General features: G+C 41.3%; 1 protein-coding gene across 1 annotated transcript in view; it reads right to left on the reverse strand.

Moving 5' to 3' along the window:
- The window catches only part of HAPLN1 (hyaluronan and proteoglycan link protein 1), a 31,685-nt gene that overhangs the window by 11,037 nt on the left and 2,442 nt on the right, over positions 1-18,206 (reverse strand). Inside the window, exons 2-3 of the mRNA XM_040541774.1 lie at positions 10,818-11,192; positions 606-908 (exon numbers count right to left, since the gene is read on the reverse strand). Of these exons, the coding sequence (XP_040397708.1) occupies positions 606-908; positions 10,818-11,192 (678 nt within the window). The remainder of the gene's footprint in view (positions 1-605; positions 909-10,817; positions 11,193-18,206) is intronic.

Below are 18,206 nucleotides of genomic sequence, written 5' to 3' on the forward strand. Positions count from 1 at the left end.
CAGTCACTAAAATAAGGTTTAGAGCAAACCAAGCTCAGAGCTAGAGCGAACATATTTTGGTTTTGACAGTGTACTAAGATTAGATATCTAAATTATTAGGCACAAGAGCCAGAAACAGCTTTACTGACAAGGAAGTATTAGTCATATTAGACTTGGTGTATGAGTTGGAGCTGCTTGAGACAACACCAGAGATGAAGTGGCAATCAGAACTTTGTTTTGGTGACATTTAAGTTGTAAAACATCATAGTTATAATTGAATTCAGTGGGGAAGTTCAATTAAAGGAATTACTGATTTCTTCATCACTGTAGCTGAAAGAACCTGGGCAAATAGCATTAAAAAGGTATTGCATTAATACTAATGGGGTGAAAGTGGAGATATTAGAAACTACTGCCAGTACGACTCCAAGTTTTAAAAATTATCTGTGTGAACATGTGGCAAAGACAGCATTACTCTGGGCATGTCTTGGTAAATTCAACAGCAATATTTCCCAAAGCTGACGCAAACTTTGGCCAGCTAAGTGTCATCTGCTGCCCTTTGCTGCTGTCGGCGTCGCTTTCTTTTCTGAAATGGTCGCTTGCGAGGTAGAAGCGAGCCCAGCTCTTACCATTGAAGTTTGAGGTGAAGCAGAACACATCGTAGCGGCTCTTATCCTTGTCCCAGAAACCGTAATTCCTGACGCCAGGCACCGTGTTCTTCCCCCCACAGGGCTCCCTGGGCTTGGTGATGGGGTACTGCACGGAGCCATCGCTGAGCCAGCCCGCATTGCACCAGTCCAGCCCGGACCTCCAGGCCTCGTAGAGCTGATCGAAGGAGGCGATGATGGAGTCCTGGTCCAGGCAGGCTTTCTGAGCCTCGTGGAAGTTCAGGTTGTAACGACCCAGCCGCGGAGAGTAGGGGAATACGACACCTGAAATGGCAGAGAGGGGACTAGCTGAGTATCTTCAACACCAAAAGAGCACAAGAAGGAGAAGCAGCGTTTCCAGTCATCAGAAAGAAATAAAGGTTAACCCAATAATGTGTTTGACTGCTAAATTGTCTTTTTTCTTGGGAAAAATGCTCTGCCAGCACATCAGCTGCGTAGTCTGAGAAGGGGATGCAGCCACCTCCTCACCTAGCTCCTCTCCAGGTAACCCAGTGGGGACCCCCCCAGGGCTGCACGTGTGCCCCACCAGCAGCTCTGCTGTCCCTGCTCTGGTCTTATCCTCGTGCACGCAAGGAGTGCTTAAAGACGAGAAGAGCTGGAAGAAATTTTGCAACTAAATGCTTCTCATCAGAAAAGTCAAGTTTACTGGCTGCAAGATCAATTTCTCTTTAAAAATATTAAAAAAAAAAAAAAGAAAGCTTAATTCTATTTCTTCTTTTTCTTTTTTCTTTTTTTTTTTTGTGGGATTTGGGGATTTTCTGGCAATCACATAAAAAGAAGAAATTGTAGCATGGAGACAAACGAACTATTTCTTCTTTCATGTGAACGTTAAAATAAAATGTTGTGATTGACATAAGAGTGCTGTGCTCTTTTCCTGGACTCTTGCCAAGATTTCCTGAGAGTTCAAGACTGTTGGATTTTTGTTTGTTTGTTTTTATTCTATTTCACATTGTCCCAGGAACAGGAAGACATTTCATGCCCAGCTTAAAAAGAATATTTCAAGGCTAGTCTGGTAGGGGATATAATATCAGGGTCCTGAGATATTAAAATAGGAAATCTATAGGGAAATAAAATCCATGAAATTGTGTGTGGTTCTAGAGAGTCCTTTCTGATACTCTCCAGCTGCTTTTTGGCAGTTCCTCACCACTCAAGGAGGCAGAGCTCCTCACAGAGGGCATCAGGGAGCAGGGTCCCTTGAGCAGACAACAGGTTTCCTCATGTAGGTGAGGAAACCATTTAGCCATGCAGCACCAAGCGTGCAGCAATGCCAGACAGACTTGATAAGAAGCATAGACCTGCCAGTGCCTCCTTCCACCCCTGAGGAGTACCACAGACCTTCCTGCTGCTTATCAGTGGTAAGCAGCTGCAGACAGGCAGGGCACAGAGACCTGGGGACAGAGAATGTCCACACGGAGGTGGCAGACGTAGCTACAGAGCAGTTTCAGCAGCAACATTCAATCAAGGTTATTGAACTTATCTCATAGACTTTTCCACAGGATATTTATATACATATATCTGCATTTAAAAGTTATTTCTCAAAGCATGAAGGATGTTTCAGAAAATGCTGAAGAACCACCTCCACATGTGGCTCTGATAAAAGACCGTACAAAGAAGAGAGAGACGTGAAACAAAAGTTTGGATCAGACCACACTAACTTTGGCAGGGTTTAGAAACTTAACTCAGATCTAAATTTTATAGTTGGCTTCAGCCCAATCTTCATAATAAGCTGAAATAAAATGGCACCAGACAAGATCCAGCTCAGAATGTTTATTCTCAAACACCCCTGCACAACAGAGTGCTGTGGGATGCAGAGAGGCTGAAGACAAGATAACACATTAGGGGATGAACCAAAAACTTTAAACTCTGGTACAGACATCCGTCTCTCTTTTTCTTTTCTCCCCGCTGATGAATTCTCCCTGTAACAAGTTCCTCATCTCCAGGGCAATGTAGCAGAGGATACTGAAATTACATTACAGTCATGCAAGACTGTCAGCATGCAATGAAGTCATTCTTCTTCTTGAGCACTCAGCCCACTTTGGTGTCTATTCCACTGGTATCTTATCGTCTCCTTTCTTTCCCTCCTCTCCCTCACTCATCTATCATCCAAACAGTGTTATTTTTGTTAAATAAAATCTTTGTTATTACTAAACTTCAGTGACTCTATCCAAGAAAATAAAGCATGCAAATGTAAACTTGGCAGGGTAATAACAAACAAGATTTTGTTCTCCTCCAGCAATTAACTGGAGAGTCTGCTGACTTTCTTTCCTTTTGTAAATCTTTCTTTAAAGTACTTTTCCGTTATCAGTTGTCCTGAACTATAAAGCATGAATGAATTGTAACACTTCATGTGCTGCTAACTATAACTTCATAAATAAGAAGCTGTAGCTATGGCATGATTTCTCAAACTTTGTTTTTCCTTCCTCCCTCCTGCCCCTTTAAAAAATAAAAATAAAAATACATTAATTCTCCCTTGGTGTTAATGGATAGAAATAAAAATGACTGTGGTAAAAATATAGCAAGCATCAGAGGAGTCCAAGCTTTATTGCTTTATCAGAAATCCAATACTTATTGTTTTCCCAGAACTACATTTCCCCAGACAACTGACTCCTTGTCCAGTATATGTGCTTGATCTGCATGCCCACGTAAAAAGAACCCTACCAGAGGTGGATGCTAGAAACTGAACAGCTAAACTTATATACCTTGCAATTCGTTGGAAACTGTTCAAACAGATTTGGTTCCTTAAGATTTCTAAAATCTGCTTTTTTTTAGATGGTTAAATATGTATGTTCATTTGTTACAAATGTACTCGAGCTTGACAGTTTAAGACATAATGTCTTAATAACGTAAATAGGCACAAAACTGTAATATTAGCTTTGGGCTACATTCGGGTAGACTGCATAGAAGCCGATTTTTGTTTGGGTTCAACTGCAGTACAAGCCTGCAACTGATTAGCACTAATTTCACCCTGCAGATGGGGGTGGCCATTGGTGATGTTGTACAGCTCCATTGACTCGATATGTATTTTGTGTAGCTTTGCATTATTTTGAATCGTTGCTAATATTGCTTTTATCTTCTTCATTTCCCTATGAAACTAACACTAAATTGATAGGTAGATCTTACTATTCACTTTCCTTTTGGTACAGTTTAGCAGTTCTGAACTTCACTGCACAGCATCTTCTTTGGTCTTGGATCTTATAAACCATCAGAAGATAATTCATCCCATCTGTTCTCGAGTGGACAAAAGCTGTCTGGAGGCTTGTTTCTGTTCCCAAACTACAGACCAACTCAAAAACCCTGACTCCAACCCTGTGTTTTGCCACCAGACAGAATACCCACTTCCAAATGTTAACAAATTCGGCTCAGGAAACGGAGGGAGAGGAAAAATTCCAGCCTCAAATGGCTGGAAATTAACACTTAGTGCTGGTCACATGAAAGCTCCAGATAATATTCCACAGGGGAAGAATGTTTTTGTTCTTCCAGACACTGTACATAACTGTAGCCTGTTATGTATGGCTCGCTCTCCAGCTCACTACGAACAAAAGCTGCTGATCCCCCTGTTTTCTGTAGGCACGTCCTGCTGGCAGTCTTCACATGGTATCTGTATGCAGTCAGGCACTTCCAGCCATCTACCAGAAAACATGTCTATGCAGGGAGCCTCTTTAAAACCCAGAGAGCTGTGGTTCCCTCACGCAGTTAGCTTGTGGGAAGACGGAGCTGAAACCCATAGCTCGACCCTGGTGATTCAGCTCCTCACCCTGAGGAAGCTGTTGAGATACTTGTGGAGCCTGAATGAGGAATATCAACTTAGAGCGTGGACTTGACCATGTGGCTCCTCTCCCAGACTTGCATTTCTCTGAAATAGGACCTACACCCACGGTGGGACAACCCATGCTAGAGGATGAACCTGAGACACATGGATTCAGTACAGAGCACACCTGTCAGTGAGCAGCAAGGATCTGACCCAGCTTGCTGTATGTATCTGTGGCAATGCAATCACAGACCCAAAAACGACTTTTGTAATGGAAATTAGGACTTGCACCAAATCAGAAGGCAAGACGAGGAGGTTTAACATATCCTCCCCGTACACAAGCCCATATTTCCATGATGCCTTACATTCATTCAGGTGTACAACTCTGCTACTGTGCTTCTCATTATAGTTTATGAAAGGGAAACCAGGAGAAGGGAGAGAGAGGGACAAGAGAAACTGTCTTGCAAAGCAAAGTCAAAAGTGCTTTTGTGCACAAGTGTTGACTGCTACCTTTTCCCTGATTGAGGAATTTTTTTTTCTCTATTTGTTTCAGAGGGAGAATTTATAAGAGGTCTATGAGAACCAAATGTTCAGTTAATAAGAGGAAAATAATCAGAGAAGCAGAGCTCAGTCCTGCTCACATAAGGAGTAGAAAAAAGCATGATATTTGTGTGTCCTTTACAAGCTATTTCAGATTCCGATATGCAGGTAATTCCTAAAACTCAGTACAAATGCTTTGTAGTTACCCAGTCACTATAGGGACATTCACAGTGCAAGGAGCTGTAATGGTTATCCAAGGCAAGATGAGGAAATAAGCCTAGAAAGCACAACTCCTGTAACAATTTATGGGTGTCTATTAAGCTCGTACCATATGCTATTAGCAGTTTTAGGAGTATTTACAGATAGAGCAAAATCTCTGTTAATGCATGTGGAAAAAAATTTAAAAAAAAAGAAAAAAGAAAAAGAGAAGTCTTTTTAAAGCCAGAGTAAAGAAATGGGCTTCCTTGAGTTCTAGCCTAAACAGAAAAGTAAGTTTTCGTGTAGCCAGTGTAAACACCAGGTACAGTAGGGTTTGCTATATGCTGTACTGTAGGGTACAGTTTTACTTTGGCAGGTTCATGCACTTGAAGGCAAAATTTTCCATGTTGGATTTCTAAAATTCTGTGAAAAGCTGTAAGTCCCTCATTTTCCTTCGGAATCCGTCTCCACTCCTCTGCCTGTTGAGTGTGTTGACTATTCAGCACAGGCTCCATGGTGGGCCACCAGCTGTGAAGAGGTAGCAGCCTCCCCATGAAACCGGGGCCACTTGAGGCGGTGTCCATCCATTCCACAGCATCCCTGCACAAAGCCATCAGCAGGGTCACTTGCTACTGACCAATGCAGGCACACCAACTAGACTTGCCTGGCCCGGGGCCCTTATTTCCTTTTTATTTTCTACAGCCTTTATCAAAATTTGAAGACTGTTGTCTTTCTTTGCTCTCCTTAGGCTATTCAGTCCTAATTCTTTTAGCATTTTCCTTTCAGGTCATCATTTCCAGATAATTTTTTGTTGCTCTATTTAGATCTTTTACTTCACTGCATCCTTGAAGTACCATTTCTCACAGCAGTGGCAGTACATGTGTGTCTGCAAAGACCTGTTGTCCTGACACAGAAGGAATTACATGGCCTGACACAATTTATTCTTGCCAAACTGTTGTCTTTTACAACTAATGTTGTTGTCTTCTAAGCACTTACAAATGGTGTGCCTTATATCATCAGTTTTACTGTAGACAGAACAACACATTGTCATGCAAATAATGTTTTAAATAGCTTTTGGTGTATGAATGTAACAGCAACATGCAAAAGAAACAAATAAAACAAATTAGGGTAAATCTGATTAGAAACTAGGACTAGATTAGAAATTATTTCTGTAATAATTTGGAAGATTTTTTTATATGGAGCTCATGAACTTGTTTGATCTATTTTTGAGCTACAAAGTCTGTTTTGGAAGGAGATGCTGCTCTTTTTCCCACCCCATCTTGGGCATAAAGGCTAACATACCTTCAAGCAAGATCACAAAACCTGCTAGTTTGGGGTTTAAGTGAAGCCACCCAAAGTGTTAATTTCTATCAAGAAGCACAGTCTACAGAGATTTTTAACAGCTTTATCTAGATCTGCATATTTCTGGTACTGTTGAATGTATCAAATAATTATTTTATAGCCTGTACTGCAAGGCTACTGTGTTCAGTTATCATCTATCCCTGAAGACAGGACCTATAAAAAAAAATCCTAACAAATTAAAAACCTGCCTTTGGCAGCTTAACATTGCTCCACTTTCTCTGCCACCTGGCCCATGAATCTCAGTGCCATGAAGGAATAGTACACTCGATCTGTGCCTGAGCAATATGAGCAAGGGTGCTGCTGGAGCTTTCACCTGCCCAGGAAACCAAAGCACACAAACCTGGTATAGGGAGATTCACTACAGTGCCTCATGCTCATAAGAGAGAACAACAATAAAGCACTGACATAAAGAAAATTTAGTGAAGAACAGTAAAACAACAACATAAAGGAAATTTACTATAAGCTGAGAATTCATTCTTTGCTTATGACTCCGGCAACAACATCTACCTTCCATAGGAGGCCTTTTAATTTGTTCAGCTTTTGGTACTCTCAGAATGTTTGAAAAAGAATACAAAGTTCACGATCCTTATTTTATGCACAGGAGCATGGCATGTTCAGTTCATTGAGAAAATGGCTTTGGTGACAAGGTTAACATAAAATACGTCCCACTCTCTTCAGTTCCTGCCACTTCTTCTATCCACTGTGCCCAGTGCAACACTCCTGCCCTTAGACCCTGCATCTAAGTCCACAAACAGGATGATAATGATAACTGTTGTTTTTAAAAGTGCTTTTTTTTAAAAAAAGGAAGGAAGGAAGGAAGGAAGGAAGGAAGGAAGGAAGGAAGGAAGGAAGGAAGGAAGGAAGGAAGGAAAAGAATGAAAGATATTATGAAAGATTTTCTGTTTCATAATAACATAGAGAATATGCAAAAAAAGTTGTGCAAGGTATGTAACAAATACAGATAGAGCCTAATTTCACTGTTTTTTTTTTCTTTGTTGTTGTTGTTGTTGTTGTTTGTTTGTTTTTCCAAAGCTAAAAATAACCAGTTATTATGGATAGCTTATTTAATGACAAACCTAGGAGGCCTTTAAGTTTAATAAGAATAAAGTTCTACCACATTCAGAGAAGATAAAAGGTCCATTGAGGTAGAGGTCAACTATTTTCATATAGATAAATTTACATGCTTTCACCTAGCCAAATTGATGCTGTTTGTACAGTGAACTCACACTGGAGTGATCATCTGTTTTATGCTGCTAGCGGGCATTCCTGGGTGTAAATGGTTTTGTCTTGCTGCCAACTAACATCCTGAGGGCCACCATCTCAGGACATCAGGCTACTGATGCAGGTCCTTCCTACTGTGAGATTAACGTTATTGCTTATAACAGATGAAACATGGTAGTATGGACTAATATATTCTCATTGTTGTCCAAAGACTAAAGTAAATTTTATCTAATAAATTTGACTTTTTTTAAACTTATTCTGGTCTGCATTGCCCAAATGCATGAAACAGCACTAAAAGCCAACACTGCATAAACCCACAGACAAGATGAAAGATGAGTGCAGGGGCACACAAAAAGAGGGATACAGTCCATCCATTATGTATATCCATTATGCCCATTGTAAATATACACTTGTAAATAAAGTACACTTTAATCATTACCATTTTAGAATGAAACTTCAACACAACTTAGACTTGGATTTATTTATCCTAATCATTACTAAGTTGTTTTATTCCAATCTGACACACTCACACACTTATCTCACCTCTTGAAAGGTTAACTTTTACCATAAGGTTTCCTAAATTAGTATTTTCTGTCTGATTAGGAAATGACACTCTATAATATCAGATATGAAAAATTTGACACCCATATCTGACAAAAGTCTTAAAACAAGACATTGTTCTGTACGGTCGCCAGACGCTCATTAAAATGTGTGAACTTTCCTTTGAGCAGAGATTGGAACATACTTGGCTAAAGACAAATGACACCTCTTTGCCCATCCTATCCAATGAATTTCCTTATTTTGGGTTTGAGGCAGGAGGAAACAGGAAGGAGTGGTGGTACTGGAGAAGATGGGCTGGAGTTGGCATACTTCAAAGGCAGATGCAGTAGGCTAGAAGATGTGTATTGGGAGGTAGAACCTAGATCTTGTACCCAATAACATGGTGCTCTATCACTAAATGGTCATGGTAAAAAAGATAGAAAATCTGTTTTTTGCCATTGTTTCAAGAGATACCATTTCTCCAGTGCTTACTGCTGACTAACCTGGGGGTTTGTCCTCAAAAAAAGAGACGTAGTAACTCTTGGGGATGTCAGGGCTGGGAAGTCTCGCTCTGTTCATGTGCTTTTCAGGATCTGTGTAGTGATGGGACAAGGAGTAATGGCTTTACACCAAAAGAGGGTAAATTTAGATTAGCTATAAAGAAGAAATTCTCTGCTCTGAGGGCGGTGAGGCCCAGGCCCAGGCTGCCCAGAGAAGCTGTGGATGCCCCATGGCAGTGCCCAAGGCCAGGCTGGATGGGGCTTTGGGCAACCTGATCAGGTGGGAGGTGTCCCTGCCCATGGCAGGGGGGTTGGAACTAGATGATCTTTCACGTCCCTTCCTACCCAAACCATCCTATTGTTCTACGATTCTATGTAGATGTCTACCTGAGCAACCTCGTACTGCTCATTAGCCCATTTGTGAATTCAGCACTTAGCTCTGGGCAGTGTCAAAAACCATGTAACTGTTACTTCAAAGGCACGATGCTATGTGGCACCAGAACAGGTACCAAATGTGTGGTGTGATGAATATTTTAAAGATTTTACACTGGCTCTGACTGTATTACATTGGCATAAGATATCAATATGCCATAAAATGCTGGGAAGTCCCAGTATATGACTGGGAACAAGATGCACAGTGATTTACCTGGACAAGCTCGAAGGTGGATGGAGGTATGTACTTGGGACATGAGGAGCCTGTCAGAAGAATGTTATTGCCTTATGCCGTGAATGAAGTAAAATGCTTTTTCCTTCTACTCATTTCTGTCTTCACTCAAAACTGAGTATTAGGTAACTTAACCTGTGTACATGACCAGTTATCTTTATCTCCTAAATTTGTAAAGAACAGTGTATGTTCTTATTAAGAACCAATTACGTGGGGTGAAAAACAATCTAAAAGGAATATTGTGCTGGCATGAAAACTGGGTAGGGCCAGGGCCTTTCTGTACCCAAAAATGGAAGATATTAGCAGCCTCCAACCAGGGAAGAAAAAAATGGATGTAAAGAAGTACGCTCAGCCCGTGATATCTATTTGGTCGCAACCAACAGTGAACCAGTCTTATTGAGAATTAAGTAAACAACCATCGTAATGTGCAACAGCCTGCAGTGAAAGATTCATATACCTCACCGATTTAATGGGTCTTGCTTTTGATATTTTTTTCTTCTTCTTTTTTTTTCTTTTCTCACCTCCCTCCCATTTTTTTTCCCCCTAACTACCACATAATGCCTGATACACACGTCGGTAAGTATAAGGGCAATGGGGACGGGGAGATATGTCAAGCAACTCGTGGTTTATTGCTGAGAACTAAACAGTGCGTTGGGGAAAAAGGCCAAATGCTGATTTACCTTCACTGAATCTCATAAAATTTATCTGAATTTCATAAGAGTAAATGAAAGATGATTTTTTTTTGTCCTTTTTCAATCCATTGCACCATTTTTTCTAATGGTTTGTACTGTATTGTTTAGAAGAATATTCCTGAGGGAAGTGGCTACTACAGTCTACATATAAGAGTTGTCTTAGCAGGATATATAGAGATGTATTTCATACAATTATAAAGCTGGAAAAAAGACAAAACCATTGTCTCTGTAAAATTATTTTAAGATTTTCCCTGTTGTAAGAAGATTTTTATCTGCTTGCTAATATAAAATGTCCCAAAGTTCTGTAAAATGGCTTTTAGGGGAATACTTAATATAATTTTGCCCAAGTCTACTGCAAAAACACGTAGCAATTTCTGTAAAACTACAGGACCAAATTAAAAACATATGGAGTCCTTCATACCGTGTTTGGTCAGGGGTTGATTTTTTTTTCTCTTGGCTCCCCTTGCACTAGGCTCACTGGGAGCTGAATATGCTGTGGGCTAGTGTAAGTTATAAAAGTTCTAATGTTCTTCTAATTTATGATAGCTGCTAGAGGCTGTCAGGCCCAGGTCCCCAGAGCACAATGAATCCCACTTCTCAGCTTGCTGCTATTGCTGACAGCACAATACCAGCAGTATGAGGAGGAAAAGCAGGTATTCCTTAACGCCACGCAAATCTAAATTTAGGTATAATTCAGGCGTTACTTACCTTCCAAATTCAGAGCTACCACTGCCGTGTCATCCTCTAATCCTTCAATCACCTCGCACTTATATCTTCCATAATCCTCCAGCATTATGTTTGTGATTACAAGGGAGGCATCATTTTCACTGCTTTCTCTCAGAAACACTCTGCCCTGGTACTTTCCGTAGCTCTTTCTGTGGTGTCCCATCGCAACAAAGACGTCCACTTCTTTGAGGTAATCTGAGGTGAGTTTGGTCCACTTGACCCGGATTTTGTGGGTTCCTGAGCCAGCTATTGATGTGTGTTCATGGTAAAATTTACATGGCAGTGTGACATTGCCACCTCGCTGCGAGAAGATTTTGGCTTGTTCTGCTACCACAAGTAGACGGGGTCCATTTTCTTCTAGGATTCAAGCAGAAAAACAAAAAGGAGAATGAGTCTGCATTCCACCTTGTGCAGAACGGATATGACCATTAGCTATAAGTCCACAGGATCATTTCCCTGCAATAATTTTGTACCTGTACAGCAGTAAGGCATGCAAACTGGTTATATACAATTATTTACGTAGTCACACATATACAAGCTGGTAACAGGCATTGAAGTGAGATTCAATAGCAAGCTACAGCTTTACTTCCCACACTGTGTATGTGGGTAAGTGAAATATGTGTGCACAGAGTGGTCAAAATGGTTTGCAGCACTGTCCCCTGTGTAGGCAGAGGCCATCCTACATAATTCACAGTCATAATGATAGAGGTGCAGTGATATATCGGGAGGGTTGTATAGTTGGTGTATGAATGCTATCATCCGAAAACTGCTCAATGCAAGCATCGTGTATTTCCCTGTGGTTTGTTCCAGAGCTGTCAATCAACACTGCCCTTTTTTCTTAACTCAGTTTTTATATGCAAACTGAGCTTATTCAGGCAAAGCCTCTAATGATATGGGATGCAGTAAATCATTCTCACAGAACAGGAAAAGTGTTGCAGTATCAAACAGCGTTGTCTACAAGGACACGGAAAGTGTCAGCGTAATTTAAAATGGCCTGTTTTCTTTGTGTATTTTATTCTAACCTTCGAGCTCCTCTGCTGACATGCTTCTGCTAACGTCAGAAAGTCCAGTTTATCATCAAAACAGTAAAATCCTGTCCTTTCCTGCCCCCTTTCCTGATCATCTCAATCTTTTTTTCCCCGTCTTTTTTTACCGATATCCTTCAAACTTGTCGCCATTTTATCTTTGATGTTTTGATCTGACTTTCCACACCGACCCATATTTAGCTGACAGGCTCCTGTCCTCCTTACCCTTTCCCCAGATTCCCTGCTCCCTTTTCTCTCTAGCAGGTCACTACTGCTGATGCTGCTCTGTGTTTAGGACAGTCAGCTGGAGCAGGTGCTCGCTTCCAACCTCATCTCTCTGGGGCTTCTTTGACAGGCTGTGTTGCCTTGGGAAAGCCCTGGAAAGCACAGGTTTGATGGTGGCAGCCAGAACATGTAGCCAAATGCTAGAATATTTCTTTCTTTCAGTAACTCTTGCCTCTCCTTTCATACAAAATTGATTTAGCAAAGCTCAGTGCTTCTGTAGATATTGCTGTCCTCTGTCAGTAGAGACATCGACTGAAGCTGGCAATGAATCACCAGCACTCAGCTTGCTAGAAAAGAATTACTGACCTTACATAACTGATTACAAAGAATCACAGAATCACAGAATCATTAAGGTTGGAAAAGACCTCCAAGACCATCTGGTCCAACCATCCCCCTACCAACCAATGTCACCCACTAAACCATGTCCCTAAGCACCACATCCAACCTTTCCTTGAACACCCCCAGGGAAGGTGATGCCACCACATCCCTGGGCAACCCGTCCCACTGTCTGACTGCTCTTTCTGAGAAGAAATGTCTCCTAATTTCCAACCTAAACCTCCCCTGGTGCTACTTGAGGCCATTCTCTCTAGTCCTATCGCTAATTGCAAAGACAAGCCAGTTGAGCATGAACCTGCATCTGCATAAGAAAAGATGTTAACCCGAATGTGTAGTTCTTTGCCAGGATATGCTGTGTCAAGTGCACCACTGTTACTGCATAGGATAGACTAGCCAGAGGTAAGGTTCCTCCAGAATGAACAAGCTCAGGTGCTGCAAGCTGGGTTAGTAAGATAGCAGACCCTCCTAGCTAGTGAAATTGCTAACCCCACACCGTCCCATGCAAGTGATCTTCTTGTCCTTCATGCTGAGCAGGGGCAAGGGGTGCTCTGGCAATAAGAGGGCAGCGTCTGAGGAGAGAGATGGCCTCAGGCAGGGCACGATGGGAAGAGCTGCCAGCCCTTTTCTCATGGGAAGAGAAGGAAGAATGGGAAGGCAGCCAGGATGGCTTTTCTGCTGCTTTCCCTGTTTCCATCAGGGACAAAGAAGTCCCACAGGCTTCTGTCTACCTTGGGAGGAGGAATGTTATGCTTTTGGGTGGTTATTGCCAAGAAACCTGAATCAGAGCTCAGCTATGTTGTGTCTTTAACACTGAAACAGGCAAGCTAATAAATATTAGCAGAAAGGACAGGAGGGAGAGTCTGACTCAGGTTGTTAACGCTCACTCTTTCTAACAACAGCTCGCCTTTGCCAACGAGGGCTGGAGACTTGCCTGGAGCACTGTCACTTCTGTCTCAGGTGCCAGCATCCCCGTGCGACCCTGTGTCCCTCCCGGCTGCCACCCTCCTGCCCTGAGGCCCTTTGCTCAGGGGGTGCCTGAGGTTGTGTCTCAGTAACAGCCAGGGATGGAGGGGATGGGAGGCTGGGGGGTGAGGGGGAGGCACAGCTTCTTCTCAGGCTGGAGCATTCCCTGGGCCCCGATGTGTTGTAACACGGTGACTTGACAGTGGGCGATGGGGTGCTGCGCTTAAAAAGAATAATTCTTCCCCAGAACTACTTTCTTCATAAGTACCATGAGAGAAGTCGTGAGGTGAATGGCCGAACAACTGTAAACTCTGCAAACTGCAGATAACACCTCGCTAAACTGTTGCCTCCAACAGGACAGTTTGGGTTCTGTCTGGGGATGAGACAGACCAAATGCACGGCCACACGGCCTCAGACACCACTTCAAAATGTGCTAGCCTTGCTGCCCCTCAGTGGTGCCAAACCAAGGAGGTAAACATTGGAGGAGAAAGGGTAAAGAGGAGAAAGGAGGAGAAAGGAGAAAGAGGCTGTAGCCTCTGTTCTGCTCTCCCTTTCCCACGTCTGACTGCTATGCCACTATCAGTGCTCCTCCTATCGTCCTTACTCTGTACATGCCTTGCCTTGACTGCAGCAGTTGGCTGGTTCCCAGTTCAGGGACAGCAAGTGGACTTGCTCTCACATTGCTACCACCCTCAGTTTGGTCACACTGGCTGGCTTATTGTCTTTTTTTGTTTGTTTAGTTTTGTTTTGTTTTCTTTTCTTTTAACTGGCTTTTGCAGTCAGGAGTAATGGCAAGCCAGGTTTGGAAGGAACAGTGTGGGGCAGGGAGGATGAGTCAGGCTGCGGCCCATGGCAAACAGCTTTATTCACTTTATACATCAAAACTGTCCAGAATCTCATGCTGACCCTGGTACAGAACTTGATTATTCCCATATTTTAATGGAATAACTTACAGAGCAGCAATGAAGGGAGAAAGAACATTTTTTTTTAGAATAAAAATAATCTTGTTGATGTTTTTCTTTGCCCTTAGAAGTCTTCATAGATGTGTTTTGTCCATTAAAGCTTATGTATTGCTTAGGTGTTCCACACTGTTAGCAAAACCATTAAGTTAATATCATTGTGTCATGCTAGCTTAAATAAACATAGAGTTGTTTCTTGCTTTCTTGTACTGGTATCTGGGACCTCAGCATAACTCTCATGCTAAAATATCCTTACTCTTTCTATAGAAGTAGCATGTCTTGTTATTGTACTATGCTTGTTTAAAAACTAAATATTTTCTGTGATAAAAATAATTCCCTATAATTATGCTTTTCCTCTGATGTCACTTATTCACACTGAATAATACATGGAAGGAAATACGTTAAAGGGGCTGTATTAACTCAAGTTTAAGTTTCTAGGAATTCTAGCATTGCAAAAAAAACGGCAGTGAAATAACAGACTTTGTCTCTTCTAAACTACTGCCATCTTATACCTTAAATATACTTTAAATGTGCATTTAATTCAGTATAGATAAAGAAATTGCATGAAGATCTGGCTGCAGTTCTCTCATGTGGGACCTATCTGCTTGACTTACCTCCACAAACTTCCTGGCATTAAATCTATATTCAACCCTATGGCTACTGCCCAAATTTGGGGCTAGTTCTGATTTTGCACTAATAGCAGGGCAAAGGAGCAGAATTTAGTCACCATGTAGTTAGCATTGGTATCACCACCTTTCAGCCCTTGTTAGCCCCAAAAGAGGAAGCAGAAGATGAGTACAGCAGAAATCATGGCACTGTCTCAGTACCTCTTCTGCTTGGAAGGAAATGTTCTTGGGTTGGGTGGTGTGGCATTAAGACTGACAAAATATCACACAGAAACAGTGTGGAGATTCTGAATTATCTTTAAATGTTACGCGTGGGAAATTACACTAATGTAGCACGGTGAAGGCAAATTAATAATTTAAATTGATGTTTAATATGAAACCTGCTTCTGTAATAATTTTTCATGACATGAGTATACTGGTACCTACAATGTGCCAGTAATGTAACAGACCTAGATGTAAGGTCTAATAAGCAGACCTGAATGCCTTTAATGAAACCGAGATGCCAACAGAAGGTGAGGTTGTTCCGTGCTGACATTTCTATTACATGCTGTTTCAATATGCCACACTATGAAGAGGAAAGAAAGTTGTGCTGATGTGAAAGAAGCAGCTTGACTATAAGAGACTGCATGATGGATTTTGAGATAATCTAAATTGTCCTAAATGGCAACAAAAATATCAAGAAATTTTAAGGAAAAATAATGCAAAAACATGGGATTTCAGTTAGGATTATGTTTTTTGTTTTGTTTTGTTTTGTTTTGTTTTTTGTTTTTTGTTGTTGTTGCTAAAGAGTTGGTATCCTCTAAGGTATACACAGTTTATTGTGGTGCTAGGGAGGAGAGCACACCTCACTTAAATACAGTTCTCTCATTTGCTTTTATCACACAAAAGCTGAAGTGCAAGGACGCTTGTATGCAAACAAACTAACAGAGAGCAAGGTGTAAAGCCTATCTTGAAAATATGATTTGGCCAAGTAGTCTGGGATAATAGCACAGCCTGACCAAAATCATGAAATGCACTACAAGCTTCCGGAAAGGACATAAAGTCACAGAAGAGTTAAATGCAGCTTTAGATATTCCATAAATTTTGCTCTTTGATAGTGGAATAAAACCACAAGGGAAAAGATATAAACAAAGGAAATGGGCCAGGAGAAAGAAGCAGAAAGTAAGACTGGTAAAGGTAGGGGGAAAAACTGCCTAGCAGATGCAAAACTGGACTGAGGTCCTGTTTCACTGCATTAACCAAGGAGGGGAAGAGAATTGGATGGCCTATTGCCGTGAAAGACTGAGAAAACAGAAACCCATGCTGCTCATGAGAAGCATGAAGAGAAGATGAGGGTTTCTGGCTGGAGAGGATCCTGAAGGACCTTCAGTCTTGGTTGATGTGTATCTGGACAACTAGTACTGCCATCTTCCCGCCTGGAATGGACCAACAGCGACTACACAGATCACGTGTAGCTGCAAGGAATTTTTGAGGATATTCAGAGTGGAAAGCACTCAGCCTGGAACTTACTTTATGGATGGACACTTGCTAATTCACTGTTTACTAGTCCTCCGTGACCAAGACACAAATTGTTGATAAGAAAAACTCTAAGGGAAGAAACTGGGGGAAAACTTAAAGGGAAAACATGGTATCTATGCCTACTGCACTGCTAAACCTGAGAGACAACAGGAGTTTTTATACGAATGGAGGGCAGTAAAATAGTGCAACCAGCCAGATCTTCTGGCTCCTGACACAGAATTGCTAAGGGAGCCAAAAGCATGTTGAAATAGCCGTCAGACCAGAAGATGGTATTAATCAGTAGCTCTTCAGGAATGACAAGTGAAAGAAAGAGGTGATGAAGTGGCCGTCTGCATTAGTACACAGGCCAAAAACATGTCAGGAAGGACTGTGAAAGATCTTACTGCAGCAGTGAAAAAAGTCTTCTGAGCAGGCAGAGGTTCATTTTGGAGTGTGGAGTGACCACACAGGTGGAGGTGGAAGACAACAAAGAAATGACGCAAGTACTAAACTAACATACCTTACGTTTTTAGTAAGGTTGGCTTTGATGTTCTGAAAGTAGGATATAGTTTAAAGTACATGAGTGCACTGATACAAAATAAGAATGTAAAGATGAAATCTGAGCTCAGAAAATATAGCCTGTTCAATGAAAAGCGTGGAAGAAGTTACCACCTGAAGTACTGACATTACTACTGGCACTTGGTATGGCAAACCTGAAGGCAGAGGTATCAGCTTGCCTATCACTTCAGTGCACTGTAGTGTAGCCTGTCACTGCACTACAAGAATAGTACCATATGTTTCTGCACAACAGCAACATAACGTATACACATACGTAAGGAAAGTAATTTAACTGTTAACAGGCCTATTAGTCTGACTTCAACAGCAAATAGGACTTCAGGAAAATTTTTGAAGAAAAATTGTTGAAGAAGAAAGAGAATTAGAGTAAATCACTGGGAACATGGATAAAATGCAGCATATTCTGACCAAAGGGTGTCAGATTAATGTTATATCAATCATATAATAAAACTAAATATATAAAGCCAGGAAAATGTGATTCATTGATTGCTTGGATTTCAGGGAATTGATTTGGGAAATATAGGAAATTAGGGTGGAGAACACAGGTGTTTGATGGAAACTTTGCTAAATGTGTAAAAACTTCATACAGAGGAGACTGCAATTGCTTGGGTTAAAGCATAAATGATTAGCCTAGAAAAAAGCCAGTCAACTTTCTCCAGTATCATTTCTGAGACTCTTTAATATTTCCATTTTTTTTACCTTATAAGGTAAATAAGTAAATGGGACTATTGAATGAGTAATGTTTTCACATGATGTATAAAGCCTTATTGAAGGAAGAAGGATAGATATTTAGAACACGTGAAGACAGAAAAAGGGTGGACAAAGTGACAGAATTTAATACGGAATACAAAATCTAGATTTTTGAGGCCTAATGTGAAGAATTATTGATATGAACCTTGTACTTGTTAATTGCAAGTGATAATGAGGAACAACTGCTAAATATTGTCTAACATGGTAGACTATCAATCTGCACTGCAGCATGGCCAGGAAGAGGGCAGATTTGACCTCAGGTCTAACAAGCAAAGCATTGTTGTCAAGAAAGTAAAAATACTGATGCTAGTCTAAGATCTTATCTGGAATGAAATCCTGACTGTGCGCACTCAG

This window comes from Cygnus olor, chromosome Z (assembly GCF_009769625.2).
Source record: "Cygnus olor isolate bCygOlo1 chromosome Z, bCygOlo1.pri.v2, whole genome shotgun sequence".
In the NCBI taxonomy this organism is placed as follows: domain Eukaryota; kingdom Metazoa; phylum Chordata; class Aves; order Anseriformes; family Anatidae; genus Cygnus; species Cygnus olor.